Below are 17,686 nucleotides of genomic sequence, written 5' to 3' on the forward strand. Positions count from 1 at the left end.
TCTAAGAGATATGTATTAAATACCCACTATGTGAAAAGCCTGATACTGAGTGCTAAAAATGCACATAAAAACAAAAATCCCAACTCTCCAAGAGCTCCTACATTCAATTATATATAATACATAGAAGTGTAAGAATGAGTCAATTACCCCATCTCTCATAAAATCTATGACAAAATGCTCTACCCTAATACCTTTTTGTCAAGGTGTGAACCAAATAAGGACATGATATTAACATTAAATCAAGTGCTAAAAGTCTTTGACTAATTTGGAAGTCCTTGAAAGCCATTAGTTGCAGAGAAATTATATTATACAATATACAGTTGTATAGTATATTGTATATGTACATATATACAATGTATTACATACAATATACAATGTATTTAGATGATTGAGGGATGTAGACCTAGGGGACTTATAGAAAAGCAGCAAGTTGGGGCTGTGAGAGTAGACTCAGAACATGTACCACTACAGAAAGGTAATAAATACAAAGTCCTAAGCGAGGGACAGACTTTGTAAGAGAGGTGACATCTGAACTAATCCTTGGAGGAAGTTAAGGCTTAAGGGAAGGAGAGGAGGGAGATGAGTTCAGACACAAAGCTGAAAGATGGAATGGTATATTTATGAAATAATTTGTTGTTCAGTTTGATAGAGAGGAGTAATATGAAGTAAATCTGGAAAATAAGTGATAATGCAGCCAAAGAGATTAAGCAGTATTCAACCAAATGAAAGTAAGACCAATAAAGGGTAATGTCAAGTGAATGAAGTGAATTGTAAAAACTATTTCACAAGATGGAGACAGTGTTGTAAAATTTGAGTGAAGATTGGCTATGTCCCAGGACCAGGTTTCTTTCTCCAGAAATCATGTGATTTACAGGAGTGGGACCTTTTCTTTGTGAGACTAAGTAGGGGTCACCTTGTCATTGAAACTCCCATATAAGGTAATTTAGTAATCCTAAAGATGTGGTTGAGTTGAATGTTTTTCCTTATTTATGACTTAGAATGTGAGGTCATTTGTCCTGGCTAATCAGGGCAAAGAGCCAGGCTTTAGGGAGTGTTAGCCCAAGCCCCTATATAATTCTTGTCTGTTAACTTGTCTGTTAAGAGAGCCTTTCCTCTCCTTGCCTAACTGCTTGTGGAGAGGGAGATGCCCTTTCTCGCGAGATCATAATAAAATTCTTTTCTTCTTTTGCCTTGAGAAATCTCCTTAATTTATTTGATTTATTTGAGCTGGTGGTCTTGTCCCACACAAAGGAAGTCAAGGTAAGAGAAAGTATACAGGAAGAGTGGCCAATACTGTCAAAAGCTGAGATGTCAAGTAAAACAACCATTTACAAAATCCACTGGATTTAGCTAAGGAGAAAAAACTATATGAGAAGTTAGGCAATCAAGATAACAAGCATAAATGACTTCTTACAAGTTTGACTATAAAATAAAGAGATCTAGAAGACATTTTGAGAGAATGGAAAGCTCAAAGAACTAGTAATGAGAATGAAAGTGAGCAAAAGGGAGAGTGATGGAAAGGGCAAACTGAGATGGGGGATATCTGATTTAATTCAATTGTACAAATATTTAAGTAATATGTTCTTAAGGCAGAGATTAGTAATCTTCTGAGATAAAGCAAAGATTTGGAGGGGGAGATTTGGAATGATCTATCAGGACTTTGAAGGTGTAGCAAGAGAAAGGAGATAGCTTAAGGGAGATGGTCTGAATTTTCCTTATCAAAGCTAATGCATCTATTTGTGCCCTTGATACTTTCCCCTTTCAGCTTTTGAGAGCTTTCCCCCTCCTTTTACCTCCAGTTACTACCTTTCTATTGTTCCCCTACAGTATATTAATTTCCTTACCTCCATAGTTCTGAGAACAGGGTGTCCCACTTCATGTCTATAGTAGCCCACACCATTTATAGTCATGTTGATCATCAATTTTCCAGTTACTGGCTTCCCAAATGTATACCTGGAAGAGAAAGAAATGAAGTACTTAATTTACAGAACCAAAAGATGATCACGTATAAAATACCCTGGAAATCTTTTAATATTGTAATGAATGAAATCACAAAATCACGGACTCTCAGATGTTACTGTTGCTCAATTGTATTCAGCTCTTTATGACCCCACTTGGTTTTTCTTGGCAAAAAACTACTAGAGTAGTTTGCCATTTCCTTTGATTAATTTTTGCAAGTGAGGAAACTGAGGCAAACTGAGTCAAGTGGCTTGTCCAAGATCACAGAGTAGAGGCTGAGGTCAGTTTTGAACTCAGGTCTTTCTGACTCCTGGCCTAGCACTATATACTCTGTTGTCTCTCAAAACTGAAGAGAAACAGAGATCATCTTATCCAATCAGAACAGACTTAAACAGAAATTCCCTATACAATATGCCAAATATGCAGCTATCCAGAGAAGGAAATTCCACTACCTGCTGAGGTAGTTCCTTGGGATAGCACTCTGTTAGAAGATTTTTTTTTCTTTTGATCAAGTTTAAATCTGCCACTTTGCACAGTGCCTGGTACAAAATTAGCATTTAACACCCACTTGTTCCCTTCCCTTCCTTTTCCTTCTTCCCATCATGCCTGAGAGAAGGCAGGCTGGTCACATAGCAAGTGGGAAGGATAAAAAGTAGGCAGCATGAATACTCCATTGATATCCTCAGGATACCTAAAGAAAAACCTTGGACACATTGTGGTGATCCCTAGTGCCAAACTTGTGGGGAGACATGGACAGATATGATGAGTTATGATCTGAATTACTGGAGGGATCATCCAAATTGATGTGTTCATCACAGATACATTGGGGTATCCCGCTGCTGACTCGTCTGGAACTTGTAAGGTCACTGATGTATTTCAGATAAGCTCCTCCCATCTTATATTTATGAAGATATTAAAAAAAAAACAAAGTCTAAGACTTTCCATTTATTCTTATTCAAAATCAACTTCTTAGGTTAGGTTAGTTCAACATATTCGTCTTCAGGTTTGTTTTGAATCCTGATTCTACCATCCATTGTATTGGCTGTTCCCTCCCCCCACATAAATCTGATAAGCATACCCTCTATGCTTTTCGCTAACTCATTAATTTAAAAAAACCTCTAAAGGTCACAGGGCCTACAGAATTATGAACCACTCCACTACAGATTTACTTCCAAAGTAACAATGAACCATTCAAGACTAAATGTGGGTTAAAATTGCTCAACCAATTCTGATTATATTCAATTGTATGTCACTCTAGCCTGTCCATAGGAATGGGGGAGAGACTTTGTCAAATGCTTTGATCTATATAAGCTATATCTAAAATATTCCTCTAATTGACCAGTCTAGTGAACTTGGAAATGAAATCAATCTTGCATAACCTGTTCTTGATAACTCTTTAAAATCACTGCTTCCTTTCCCAAATAATCACTAACTGTCCCTTTATTATCTGTGAGTTCTTCAGTATAGATACTTATACCAACAGGAAAAACTCATCTACACCTTCTCATCCTAGGTGTTCCTGTCAATTACTTTTGAAGCTCCTCTCCAAGGCAATCCCACTAAACTTTGGATAGAAAATCCCATCTGCATCCAGAAAAAGAACTATGGAGATTGATTGTAAATCAATACATGCTATATTCACGTTTTGGGTTTTTTTTTCCTTCTGTCATGGTTTTATCCTTTTGTTCTGATTTTTTTCTCCTAACATGATTCACAAAGAAATGTGTATTTTAAAAGTTTATATATACGTGTGTGTGTGTATATGTATGTATGTGTGTATATATATATATATATATATTTTTTATAATAAAGTACATATGTGGGGGAAAAAACTTTTATATCTCCTCCCCTGATGATCCATCTAGTGTACTGAGGGTCTCCTCTAAGTCTTGATACATTTAATGGGTATCATTAGAGCTCCTTGGCTCCTCTTGTTAAGTTACATAACCAGCTCATTTTCTTTTCCAATTCTATTTCCACACTTATATCCCTTATGATCTTAATTGATGAAAAAAGGCAATTGTATCTTAGTGGATAGAGAAGAGATGTCAAAGCCAGGAAGAACCAAGGTTACACACTGGTTGAATGACTTTGGACAGATCTGGACAGTTACTTACATAGAAGCAGCCAGCCTTCCTTGGCAGAAAGAGTTTACTCACTTAAGAGTTTCCTGCATCAGTCTAGTCAGAGTCAGAGTCATCAGAGGTCTAGTACCTACTATCTCTCCCTTATTTCACTTATAATATATAGGTCATCATTGTAAATATGCCTCAGCCTACCTGAATCTATAGTGTGTCTCTTTCCATGGCCCTTGGGTCACGTATAACTTTTATTTCTCAGAAGTACTAGCATTTGAAGTTTTGTAAATGGATAACATTTGTATTATCAGATAATCTTTTTAAAATATTCAGAGCCCTTATAAAAGCGGGCCTTCTGAATAAGCCCAGACACTGCAGTCTATAGCTACTTAGGAAGCTGTTCTGATGATCTTCCTGATCATTATTTATCAGGGTAGGTGTATTATTATTCCATAATTTTCTTATCATCTCCTTGGATCTGAGTTTTTTGAAAGTCCCATCCATAATTAGAAGGAATCAGAGAACATAAAAGAAAACTGTAACCTGAAGTAGAAATCCCCCCTAGATCATCCCCTAGGGTTGACAGAGCCTCTGCTTACAGACCTTCAATGACAAGGATCTCATTACCATGTGAGGCAGCTCTTGGGATTGACATGTATCTAAAAGCTCAGAGATTTAGCTCTCAGGTTATATGGGCAATATCTATCCTCACCAGTCAGACTCTTCTTCCTGCCCCTCATTTTCCTATGTCCTATGTTCCTATATCTCCCCTATGTCCTCGTAAACAATTCTGATGAGTATTTGGAAGGTCTTTCTCTCAAGATGAAGTCTACTTCCCTACATCTTCCACACATTGCTCTTAGTTTTATCCTCTGGGATCAAATGGAACCAATCTACTCATTTATTCATATAACCTGAAATAGACCAGTCTAATTCATAATTAAGGTGGTGATGTCCTTTTACTAACCTGTGAAATCATACGGGACTTGAGGAACAAATTAGGCAAAACAAACTCAAGAAATCATCCTCCAAGATCTGATTCACTTCCTAAAGGTTCAGTGTCAAAATGAATTAGGACATCTAAGAGGGATGGAAATGGCATGGTTCCCAAAGGACAAACTGTGAAGGCCTCTTACCTGGCATGAACAGTCCCCTTTTCACAGGTTGCAAGATCTCTAATATACTGAGGTGGCTCAATGAGGAGCTCAAACTTGGGCAGCACTAAATGGAAAAGAATAAGAATCATGCACACTTAGTGTGTAAAAAATAAATGCACTCTATCAGGATATCTCCATGGTATGGCAACAAAGAGTTTTGTAATCAAAAAGTGCTTCACATACATCATCTTATTGACCCTCACAACAATTCCCTTCTCTCTCCAGAATTGAGGAGTGCAACTAATATCCCTGTTTTACATGAAGAAATTGGCATTCAAATGGATTAAGTCATATGCCAAAGCCCTATGTCTGATCAGTAACCAGTAAGGGGTAGAATTGGACCCTAACTCAGGTTATCTATTCTCAAATACAATATTCTTTCAAGTACACTTTGGACAGTTGAGACATCAGAGAAAAGGACAAAAAAAATCTGGATCCAAAATCATCACTTTGAGTTTAAAAAAAAAAAAAAAAGAAAAAAATTTTTTTTGAACCTCAGGTACTCCTGACTCCAGGGCTGGTGCTCTATCCACTGTATCTTCTAGCTACCCCTAAAAAAAAAAAAAGGAGATTTTAAAGGATTCGCTACTTACACCATAGGGTAGCTAGGTGGTATAGTGAATAGAGTGCCTGGCCTGGAATCAGGAAGTCATCTTCCTGAATTCAAATCCAGCCTTAGGCACTAGCTATGTGACCCTGAGCAAGTCACTTCACTCTGCTTAGCTTGATTTCCTCATCTGTAAAAGAAGATGGAGAGGGAAATGGCAAACTACTTCTGTTTCTTTGCCAAGAAAACCCCATAGCAGGTCACAGAGAATTGAACATGAAACAATTAATATAATAACTTACACCACAAGGCCTAGTTCTAGGATCAAAGGAGTGGAAGGGCCCTTACAAACCAATATGTTTAACCTCCCATCTCATACAGAAATCCCCTCTGCAGCCTTCCTGACACGGAAGCATAGTAATAGTAGTCTATAGGGTATTGCATTTTGTCTATAAAACCCTTTTGTACCCTGATCTCATTTGTTAATTACGACATCCCAGTGAAATAGGATCATTATGCCCATTTTATAACTGAAAAAACTCAATCTCCAGAGGAATGACTTCCTAAGTTTACAAAGCGGTCACAAAGTACTCACACTTCCAGATAATTTTCTCTTATGTCTTGAAACTGACCTTCACAGAGATGCAGACACACAGCTCTCCAACTAAATATAGGCAATATCTGTCCACCATTCAGACACTCTTTTGGAGGTTTTTTATGTCTGATTGGAGGGCAAAAGAAAAGGTGACCATGTGCCCTACCAAACTCTTCATGCCACAAGAGATTCCTGATTCCCCTTCCCAGAAGCATTGTAGTCAGTGCTACATTCACCAGTCTCAAGGGAGGTAGTAGGGAAAACCTACACCTTTCCATGTCATAGATTGCAAGCTTCTCAAAGCCTTGCCAGGATATATACTTCTTAACTCTGTCACATGTAGCTTCTTAAATTTCCCAAAAGATAGATCTGCTCACCAATAGTACTCCAAAATTGAAGGCAGCACCAAACTATTTTAAAAGCCTGCTTTTCCCCTAACTCAAATAGAGGCTGGAGTATGACTCCAGTGCTTTTTCTCTGTGCAACTCCCCTAAAATAAATCCTTCAGGATAGTTAGATGATAAATGCTATCAGACTCACCATATTTCTGAACTTCAAATGATTTGTTGTACGTATGCCCTTGCATTTCAGCAAAAATAAACCACTCTCCAAAGACAGGTTGATCAGATAAAGGAAAGCTTATATTGACAATACCTAGATAAAAAGAAAGTCTTTTTTAGACATCAATTGAATGTGTTCAAGTTCTATTACATATATAAACCAGGGCTTTTTAAACTTTTCCCATTCAAATTCCCTTTTCACTTGAGAAATTTTTATGTGACCTTGGATATATAGGCATATAAAATAGGTTTACAAATCAAACATTTACTAACAACAAATCATAATTTTGTGACTCTCACATTCAGTTGTGAGACTCTATATGGGATCATGATCACAGTTTAAGAAGGTGGTCTATAAACCATGAATAAGGAAAATGCCACTTCTCCCAAACAGCTTATAGTTTAATCAGAGAGAATGGATATAAAATAATTAAAGATATTTATAAAGAGCAATATCTCAACAAGTGAAGCTTCCTGTTCCAAAGGTGTTCAAGCAAGAACTGGATGGATGACCATTTGTCAGGGATGCTGGGGAAAAGGATTCATGCTTCAGATAACAGATATCAACATCCCTTACAACTCTAATAGTGACTAGAGTATTTGTAAGTGATTAAAGTATGAATTGGATAGCTATAAATAGTTTACATATATATAATACTTTATAGGTTACAGAGCATGACATAGGGCTAAGGGCAACCTGAAAGAGAAGTGATCGGTACTAAATTATTTTAAAATAGAAAGAGATGAATCTTCCCCTGATTTTCAGAAAAGAAGGATATTGAAGTAGAGTGGGAGGATCACTCTAAGTTAATGCCAAACTTTATAGAATCACAGAGGTAGGAGGAACCCCAGTGGTAAGATGAGAGTATGATCTAGCATACCCTTATCTGACAAGACACCCTCTATATTAACCTCAACAAATAGTCATCCAAGGTTCTCCTCGGAGACCTCCAGTACTGGGAAGTTCACTGATAGATACCCTGAACTGCTGGAAAATGTATCTTTCAATCAAACTAGACTCTGTTCCTAGTAATTTCTGCCAATGGGTTCTACTTCTGGCCTCTGGAGTAAAGAAAAATAAGTCTAATGCCTTTGCGATGTGACAGGCTTTCAGCATAGGATGGCTTTTACTTCCCCTTCTGTCTTTTCTTTTTTCAAGTTAAACATGGGTTGCTTCTTCAAATGATCATATAACATTGGTTTCTTCTGGTTCTCTAACCATCCTAGCTGTTTCACTCTAGATAAGCTTCAGCTTGTTAGTTTCTTTCCTAAAATGTGAGACTCACTGGCTACTTCAGTGTCTGGTTCTAGACATCAGAGTTCTATTCATGCGATAGGAATAAGGAGATATTATATCCATGAGATGGTAAACAGAGGAAAGGTCTGTGGAACAAGCAAATAAAATGAGCCTGAAGGAAAGAGAAGGCTTATCTGAGCTCATTCTAACCAGCCTAGAATCCTTGTCCTGCTTTTACAAGACCAAAGGGTTTATCTCCTTTCTTCTAAGAGATGTTATAAAATGCTCAGAATGAAATTAAGTTTACTTCTTTTTTTTTTCATTTGATGCTTTTGAAGAAGGACATACAAAATGTTGGAAATATCATAAAGCAAATGGAGAGACAAAATTACACAGACATGTATAAGTGTATACATATATAAAATATTTTATTTTTAGAAGTAGTAAAAACAATGTAATTTGGGAGCACGCTAGCAAAAGGAAGATTGTGAAGGGTCTTCTGTATGTAGGAGATGGCACTAAGGACATAAGAGGTAGAAGTGAGAATGGAGTGCTCTCCTGATGTGAGAGATAGCCTGTGTAAGGGTATGAATAAGAAAGGTGGATCATCTTCTATGGGAAATTGCAAATGGGACACAATTTAAAGCATGTGATAGAACGATATGAAAGGGAGTCCTGAAAATTATTCTGGAATCAATTCCTAAAGGGCTTAAATGCTAAACAGAAGAATTTATATTTTATTGTAAAGGGAAAAGGAATATGCACAAGGTTATATTTTAGGGATCTCAATTTGACACCTCAGAAGAATGGAAAAGAGAGAGACTAATGGTGGGGAGACAATTTAGAAGGCCATTGCCAGCATTTAAGACAGATGTGCTGAGTGTACAGGGAAGAGGATTAACTAAAGAGATGTGGATGTAGGTGGAATAAAATTTGGCAGTTGATTAGATACAGGGTGGGAGGGAGATATGAAGGAGAGTTAAGAGTCAAGAATGATTCCATATTCTTGAAGGTGGGATACTGGGAAGATAGTAGGGCCTTTGACAGATAGAAACAAGAGAGAGAGGTTTAGGGAAAAAATAACGAGTTCTGTTTTAAATGTATTGAGTTTGACCTACCTAAAGGACATCTTTTCAAAATGTCCAAAAACTAAGCAGCGCTCTGACTGGTCTCAATTCCCTAAAATAAGATGTGGCTTCCAAGTTAAGCTCTTCATCTCTAATCTCACAATCATGCTGCTGCCTCCTCTCCTTTCTAATTGGATGGCTGCAAGGAACAGGACATCATTTCTCCTTCCTTTATATAGGGCAAGAATTTTACTTGGTTCCCTCCTCTTTGCATTTGCTTCTCTGTCTGGTTTCCATTTTACAGACCAAAAACCTCTTGCTATGTACCCTTTTGTTTCCCTTACACCTTTTTTCCTGCCTCCTTTTGTGTATTGCCTCCTTCCATTAGATTGTAAGCTTTTAAGGGGAAGGACTGGCTTTCTTTTTATTAATTAGAACCTCACAGTTTGGCACAGTGCCTAGCACACAATAGGTGCTTAATAAATGTTTATTTAGAGCAATCTCCATCCCAAATGTTCCCACAGATTATCTGTAGTAGAGCCTTCCGATCTTGTATTGATTGGTCTGATCAACCTCAGCTGGACATACTTAATGTTATTTTGGTCCTCTTCAAGTATGAAAATCAACAAGGAGAATAAATGCTACAATAGTATACCAAAGATAATTGAAAATGTAAAAGGAATGTTTCCAGCACATTGTTTATATCTTCAACGGAGAAGAACCAATTGGGGGTGGGGGGATAAACATCACATAGAAGAAGTTGTAAAAGAGCCATTTATATGCAAAAAAAATCATATAATCTCCCATGTATCAAAATAAAATTTTCCAAATGTTGACTGCAGCCATTTTAAAAAGCCAATGGAAGTTCTTGAGCAGGGAGAGACATGATAGAAAGAAAGAGACAAGGTCTTGGAAAGATGGCTGATGGTGATGATAGAAAAATGGAAGCTAAACACAGAACTCTACACTGGAAAAGTTCTCACTGTCAAGTCTAGTTCTTTCACTTGAAAGATCAAAAAGGTCACACCAAGAGTTGGTATCTGATGACATGAGAATGAATGAATCCCTTAAAGGAGGAATAAGTAAAAAGGAAGAACATCAGGGAGTTCAGGACTGAATCAAAAATGGCTAAAAGGAAGGGAGCTAAGAAAGGAAATGTAAATATCATCAAGAGATCTAACAATGGCTCACATTTCTTTTTTATAGCTTTTTATTTACAAGATATATTTATGGGTAATTTTTCATCATTGGCCTTTGCGAAAACCTTCTGTTCTAACTTTTCCCCTTCTTCCCCCTACCCCCTCCCCCAGATGGCAGGTAGAATTGGCTCACATTTCTGTATGGCTTTATGATTTACAAAGATTTTTGGCTCATTTGATTCTTCCAATAAGTTCTTTTCACATTATAAATGAAGGGGATTTGGGTGCTTAAAAGGGTTGGAAGAAAAAGCAACAAATTAAAGTAAGAAAAAAAGTTGTAAAGGGCAAAGACATTACCACAACATAGGGGCTTTAGGTTGTTCCATTCGATCATTCGAGATCCCCGAGGGTCCTGCAAATTTTAAGGAAACACAGACATGGATAATCATCATTACCCTAGCATTCTAACCAATAGTGAGAGAACTCACTCAGCAGATGGAAAATAACTCCAATTCTTTGGTCCTTTTTTTGCTCACAATTCACTAATAACGATGGAGGTAAAAATCTCAGATATCAAGTTTTAAAATGGGTAGTAAGATCTTGCATAGCCTTCTAGACAGAAGTATGCAGGCTTTCCAGGGTTTGTGCACAGAACCATAGAATGTCAGCACTGGCAGGGACCCCAGAACAGAGAATCTTCAAATGGGGGCTAGGGACAGGAACCTCAGAGATCATTGGATCCAGTTGTCTGTCACATGGGGAAACTGGCGCTTTGAGTAAGAAACTAATTTGCCCAAGTTCAGCCAGGCTGTAATAACCAAGTTAGAACCAGAAACCAGATTTCCTAACCCAGATCCTGATTCTTTTTGTGAGATCCTGAGGTCTTCCCCCAAGCAAGCCTAAGAAAAGCAGTGAAGAACCTCAAAAGGTGAACAGTTCTTGCTGTCAAATACCCCTAGAAACGGGTATTTTCAGAAACCATCAGGAACATAAGCAGAGCATGAGAATAGGCAAAGAAAGAGAGAACAAACAGAGCCTTGTACGTGGGGAGGCCAAAGCAGCACCTAGTGTTTCCAGGAAGATACTCACCACTATGTAGGCTTCCAGCTAAAAACAAAAACAAAGAAGGAAAGTTAAGTCCCAGGCAAGGTACTAACTCTTCATATTAATTAACATTGCTTGAAAACATGTGTTCTTTCTCTGACCTCAAATAACACTTTGTACTTCTCTAAGACATTTAGCATGTTTATGCCAACTTATATCATAGTTATTTGTCTGGATTCCTACGCCCCATACATGGTCCATGCTTTCCTGCATCCCTGCTTTTGCTTATGTCTTTCCCTCTGCCAGGAGTGCCCTCCTTTCTCCACTGCTGCCTTTTTAAAACCCTCTTCAGCCTTCAAGATCCATCCAAAGATCCCCTTATGTACAAAGTCTTTCTTATCCCCCAGTTTGGAATAATCTCTTTTTCTTTGATCCAACAGTACTATGTGTCTCCCCTATGAATCAACTTTATTTAAAATAGGCCATATAAACTTATAGATTAAAAATAATATGCATACATATATAAATATACATACATTTTGTGACTATATTCATCCTATGTGTAAATGTGTGCATATATGCATATATGTATGTACATATACATACTATCAGCTATGTCCTATCAGGCCTGCAGCTTGACAGCAAGAAAAAAATATTATTTATTGATGCATCTCTACTAGTCCCTCGTAGGGTCCTCCACATAATAGGAGCTTCATAAATTTGTTGAATTGAACTGAATTAAGTATGACAGACAGACGTGGACTTGCTGGATGCTCCAGCAGAAATCCTATGTTTTCCAAAGTCCTTTCTGATGTCACCAGTATACACGGACACCTCTTCTTTCTAACTTATTTTCTCTCCCCTCCCCAACTTAATAGTATTTCCCCCTACTACATATAAAAATAGCTTTCAACATTAATTTTGTAAGATTTTGAATTTTAAAATTTTATCCCCTCCTTTCCTTCCTTCCCTCTCCCCAATCCAGCAAGCAACCCGATAATATGGTACACATGTACAATCATGTCTAACTTATTTTCTAATAAACATCTAGGACCTTATGAATGCATACATTTTGATTCTCTAATGGTCTACAACTCATAATCCAATGCTGTTGTGTATAAGTCTCTTTTTACCCAATAATTATAATAATTAAAACAACTCTCATTTCTACAAAACTTTAGGGTTTAGGGTACACTTTTCTCACAATTGTCTTGGGAAGTTGGGTAGTGTGAATATTCCTCCCACTTTATAGATAAGGAAATTGAAGCTAAAGAGGGATAAAGTGGTGTGCCCAACCAGGCTTACACACCTAGGACAAGTAGAGTGGCACTTAAATGACTTCTGAACCCCCCTACCTTTTTCCTCCAAACTTCCCTACCCCAGTCACTCATTCTCAACTACAGAATCATCTGCTTTTCTTCCATTACCTTTATACCTTTCCCCAGCTTCCAGTCATATGCAATCAAATGCCAAATTGTATAAATTTACTACCACATCATTGCTCATGTTCTTTTGTTCTCCATTTATATTGTAGGCTAATACCCTTAGCCCTTGTATCTCCTTAACTAGCACTAAAATAGCTTTCTGATTGCCCTCTCTGATTGTAGCTTCTCCCCTTGACCCTTTCCATATCATCCTCCACACACAGATATAAAAATAATCCTTCTAGGGCACAAAGCTATCATGTCACTCTTCTCAAAAACTTTCAGTGGCTCCCTACTGTGTTTGGGATAAATCAAATACCTCATTGTGGCTAAAGCCTTCTATGATCTGGCTCCAGCTCAACACTTCTATTTCCTTCACACACATTATATTTCAGCATCTAGTTATTCTGTTATTTTAAAATGAAAGTGTTTTCAGTAATCATCTCTGATTACTTGCAATTACAGGGATAGTCCCAGGGCTTAGGCTTTCTACACACAGGAAGCCCAAGCCCCAGAAGTAATTTCTCAAGATTCCTTCTGCTTGCTCTAGCAGGCATGTCTAGTAGGCAAGTTGTACATCCTTCATCTCTGTGGATTAGTACAAGCTGTCACACAGGTGACATCTATCCTAGTCTAACCTTAATTTTCATTCCATACCATGTAAACTCATCTCCCCTACCAAAACTGTGGTATCCAATAGGATAATAGGAAAAGTATGGCCTTATCTTTCTGGGTCTCAGGCTTTCACTTACTCATCTTTGTAGCCCAATTCCCTTTTTTCTAACACCTCTTTATAAGTCGTCCCTGCCTTAGAAGGTAAGTTCCTTTGTGGGAAAGAACAATCTTGTTTTCTCATCTCAAATCCTTAGCACAGTACTGGCACATAATAGGTACTTAATCAATGCTTTCTTTCTTTCTTTATCTTTGCCCCTAATTCTTTCCCATTGGGCAAGTAGGTGGTACAGTGAACAGAGTACCAGGCCTGGAGTCAGAAAGACTTATCTGTCTGAGTGCAGATCCAGCCTCAGATACTTAGTAGCTATGTGGTCCTGGGCAGGTCATTTAACCCTCTGCCTCAGTTTCCTTATCTATAAAATGAGCTGGAGAAGGAATGGCAAATCATTCTAGTGTCTTTGCCAAGCAAACCCCAAATGGAGTCATATAGAGTTGGACATGACTGAAAAATGACTGAAACTATCTGTGCTAAGACAAAAATGAAACAGTCTCTGCCCTCAAGAAGCTTACATTCTTTGGGCAAAGACTACATGGGAACCTCATATAACTTACGACTTAACCAATTAATGTATCAAAATTTCAGATATTGGATATATTCTCTTCAATGAAAATTAATTTAATTAATTTTAAAGAATTAGTCTCCTTACCTTCTCATTGACTGGTCTCAGTTCTGGAGAAACCATGAATAAATTTATGAGCACTAAAACAAAGATGAAAAATAATGGTTAGGTGAGGCTCATACCCTCTGACATGTAATATGGGGTGTGCTAGTGAACCTAAACATTTTTACTCCTGGATAATCAAAGAATCTTAGCTTAGAAGGATCTCAATCTGTCAATAAATCTTTATTAAGTTTCTGCTTTATGTCAGGCTCTGTGCTAAGTACTGGGGATACAAAGAAAGGCAAAATCCAGTCCCTGCCTTCAAGGAGTTCATAGACTAATGGGGTAAGAAAACATGTAAATATCTATGTACAAATAAAATTTATACCAGATTAATTACTAGATTAAGGAGGACAGAGACGGGCTTCTTTTCGAAGGTAGAACTTAAGATTGAAGGAAACCGAAGGATCTAGGAGATAGAGATGAAGAGGGATTGAATTTCAAGCATGGGGGACAACCATTAAAACTTTTGAAGTCTAGAAATGGAAAGTTCTGTTTGAGAAACAGGGGATCTCAGAAGATTTTTAGACCAATCAGTGTCTGCTTGAACATCTCCCATGAAAGGAAACTTACTCTTTAATTCTTGATGCTGTGCAGACATGGAAACCCAAGTAATTGGGCCAGAGAAAGTAGATAAGTGCAAATAAACATTTGTTGCTCCTGCAGCCTCCCAGTCCTTAATGCAGGGGTAGGGATCATCTGAACCACAGGGTGTATAAGGTCCACAAAATTGTTCGATCTGATCCTGCCAAGATAACTGCTGGCAACCCCAACTTCCCACTGCTTGAGTTCTTTAAGTGGATAATTTTGTATGACCCACAAATGGTGTTATAAATACCCAAAGGGCCCTTGACAGGAAAAAGGTTCCCCACCTCTGCTTTAGTGGAAGCACAAGGCCATTTGCTCAGAATATTCCCAGGATACCAAACCTTGGAGTCCACTGATTGATAGAGAACTAGAATATTAACTTCTTGGTTTCTACCTGGTATTTAAGTTCTGTTTTTGACACCTATCTCGGGACAATCTATGCTCTGGCTTCTCCTATGGCACCTCCTTGGAAATGATCAGTGCCATCTGAATTAGGATTCTGGACCTTTGGTACACTCCCAGAGCCTCTGACACTCACCACATCCAAAAGTTCATTGTGGGAAAGTTCTGATTATTAGGAAATTGTCCCTGAGGTGGATCTGAAATCTGGTACCTGTCACCCAAGAGCCTATTTGAGACTGCTCCTTCTTTCACAGAACAAGAGTGACTGGCTAAGGTTACTCTACCTCTCTGCTTTGGTTTGTACAAAGGCTTGTCTGTCTGGATGAACACAGAAGATCCTTTGCTGTCAATTGTCACCGTGGTGTAGTTATGAAAGATGTAGCCATCTTCTGTCAGGTGGCGATTACCCCAAACCTTCAAGTGTGCTTGTCCACGAAGACCTGAAGGCACCTGGGAGAGAGAATATAATGGAGAGAGGAGGGAAAAGGCCAAAATGCTAGTCTCCTGCCTTTCTAAAACTCTCCCCAGAAGCTTCTGGTTAGGAGAATTTTACACTAGCTTCAAATAGTAACATGGTTAATAACTTCTTGGAACCTAAACAGTCTCTGTCTACCCTGTATTTAATGTTGAAAATACACAGCATTGGGAAGAGCTGAGATGCACCGGTATGGTTTTGGCCCTCATGCAAGAACAAGTCCCGAGTACAGGATTTAGTGCTCAAGCAATGCTAACTGAATTTGTAGCTTAATTTTCAGCAAGAAAACAGCATTTGAGGCTGAACACGAGACCTCCCCAACCTGCCAACCTAAGGTTCCGTTTTTGCCTTGACAGGATGGCTCCCTGCTGTCTCCCACCTGCCTGGAGTATTTCCTTATGGAGTTAAGCTGTTTTCTGTTATTTTAAAATGAAAGTGTTTTCAGTAATCATCTATGATTATTTGCAATTACAGGGATGGTCCCAGGGCTTAGGCTTTCTACACACAGGAAGCCCAAGCCCCAGAAGTAATTTCTCAAGATTCCTTCTGCTCGCTCTAGCGGGCATGTCCAGCTACCCAGGAAAGAGAATTCCCAAACACTAAGAAAGTTACTTCTTTGAAGAATTTATCCTTCATTACAATACAATGCAAACCTTGGAGACTTCTGCAACAATCATTTTAAAACTGAGTCGTTGTTCAGTCATGTAAGTCGTGTCTGACTCTTCGGGACCCCATTTGGGGTTTTCTTAGCAGAGATACTGGAGTGTTTGGACATTTCTTTCTCCAGTTTATTTTACAGATGAGTAAACTGAGGCAAACAGGATTAGGTAACTTGCTCGTTAAATATCTGAAGTCAGGTCTTTCTAACTCCAGACCCAGGACTCTACCGGATGGTACCGGCTGCCCCTTTTAAAACAGAATTTTAGCCGTTTATCTGTGGAGGGAGAAAGTGAAACAGTCTTTAAGGGTTCTACTCTCCAGTTATTATAGTCAGAGATTGTTCAAAGTAAAAGAGGGTATTTATGAGTCACCTCATCCAGAACCCCTCATTTTACAGAGAAGTCACAGAACTTGCTTGAAAGGTTACTATCGAATAGGAGACACTCTTCTCTAATTTAAGTAAGAGACCTCAGAGTTATCTGGTCTAATGTTTTCCATAATAACAAGACATTTACATTAGTACTCTAGTTTACAAAACTGTGATACAATGGAATAAAAACTGGATTCCTACTCAACTGTAAAATGAATGCAGTACCTATTTCAAAGATTATTGTGATGAAAACATTTCCAAACTTTAATGCATCAGTAATGCAAATATATGAGTGTAGAATTATAGCCAGGAGGGATCTTAGAAATGCAAAACTGAGACTTGGACTTGACCTCCCAGTGCCTTGTCCAATGCTTCCTCTCCAGGACTACACAGCAGTGTGGCTAATGGTTAATCACAGAATCTCAGAACTGGCTCTGACCTTGGACTCCTGGCCCCCAGCTGAAGAAGAAGGGAGCATGGCCAGGATGCTGGCTCCATTCAAGTGTGCAATCTTAGCCCAAGACTCTGCCCAAGACAAAATGTTGGTGCAAATGCCTACATAGCTATCACTCTGATGCTGTCGGCTCTGGCCCCTACTTGCTGCTTTGAAAAAGTGTCTGATTTATTTCACAACTCCTGCCTAGCCTCTAGATTGCTTCCCTTGCTGGATTCTGACTTGTCCTTGTCAGGGCGTCCGGTTTATTTTTTTAGATCACAACTTGGACCATATAGTTTTTCTCCCTCCCACTAGGACTGTTCACTTTCTGGGCCTGGTAACTGCCTCCATCTCAGAAAGGACCAAGACGTCTATACTTGAGATCATAGACTCAGAAGATTTTAGGGCTCAGAAGAACACTTGGCTCACCTGCTTCATCTAAAAGATGAGTAAACTGAGGCCCAGAAAAGGAAAAGGAATTGCCCATAAATCAACATGTAGTAAAAGCTGAGACCTGATTCCAAATTCAGGGACCTCTACCCTACCATATG

General features: G+C 38.5%; 1 protein-coding gene across 1 annotated transcript in view; it reads right to left on the reverse strand.

Moving 5' to 3' along the window:
• The window catches only part of CPAMD8 (C3 and PZP like alpha-2-macroglobulin domain containing 8), a 166,017-nt gene that overhangs the window by 133,330 nt on the left and 15,001 nt on the right, over positions 1-17,686 (reverse strand). Inside the window, exons 4-10 of the mRNA XM_051972095.1 lie at positions 15,479-15,644; positions 14,190-14,242; positions 11,429-11,446; positions 10,697-10,751; positions 6,877-6,990; positions 5,174-5,258; positions 1,845-1,953 (exon numbers count right to left, since the gene is read on the reverse strand). Of these exons, the coding sequence (XP_051828055.1) occupies positions 1,845-1,953; positions 5,174-5,258; positions 6,877-6,990; positions 10,697-10,751; positions 11,429-11,446; positions 14,190-14,242; positions 15,479-15,644 (600 nt within the window). The remainder of the gene's footprint in view (positions 1-1,844; positions 1,954-5,173; positions 5,259-6,876; positions 6,991-10,696; positions 10,752-11,428; positions 11,447-14,189; positions 14,243-15,478; positions 15,645-17,686) is intronic.

This window comes from Antechinus flavipes, chromosome 1 (genome assembly GCF_016432865.1).
Source record: "Antechinus flavipes isolate AdamAnt ecotype Samford, QLD, Australia chromosome 1, AdamAnt_v2, whole genome shotgun sequence".
NCBI classification, from domain to species: Eukaryota; Metazoa; Chordata; class Mammalia; order Dasyuromorphia; family Dasyuridae; genus Antechinus; species Antechinus flavipes.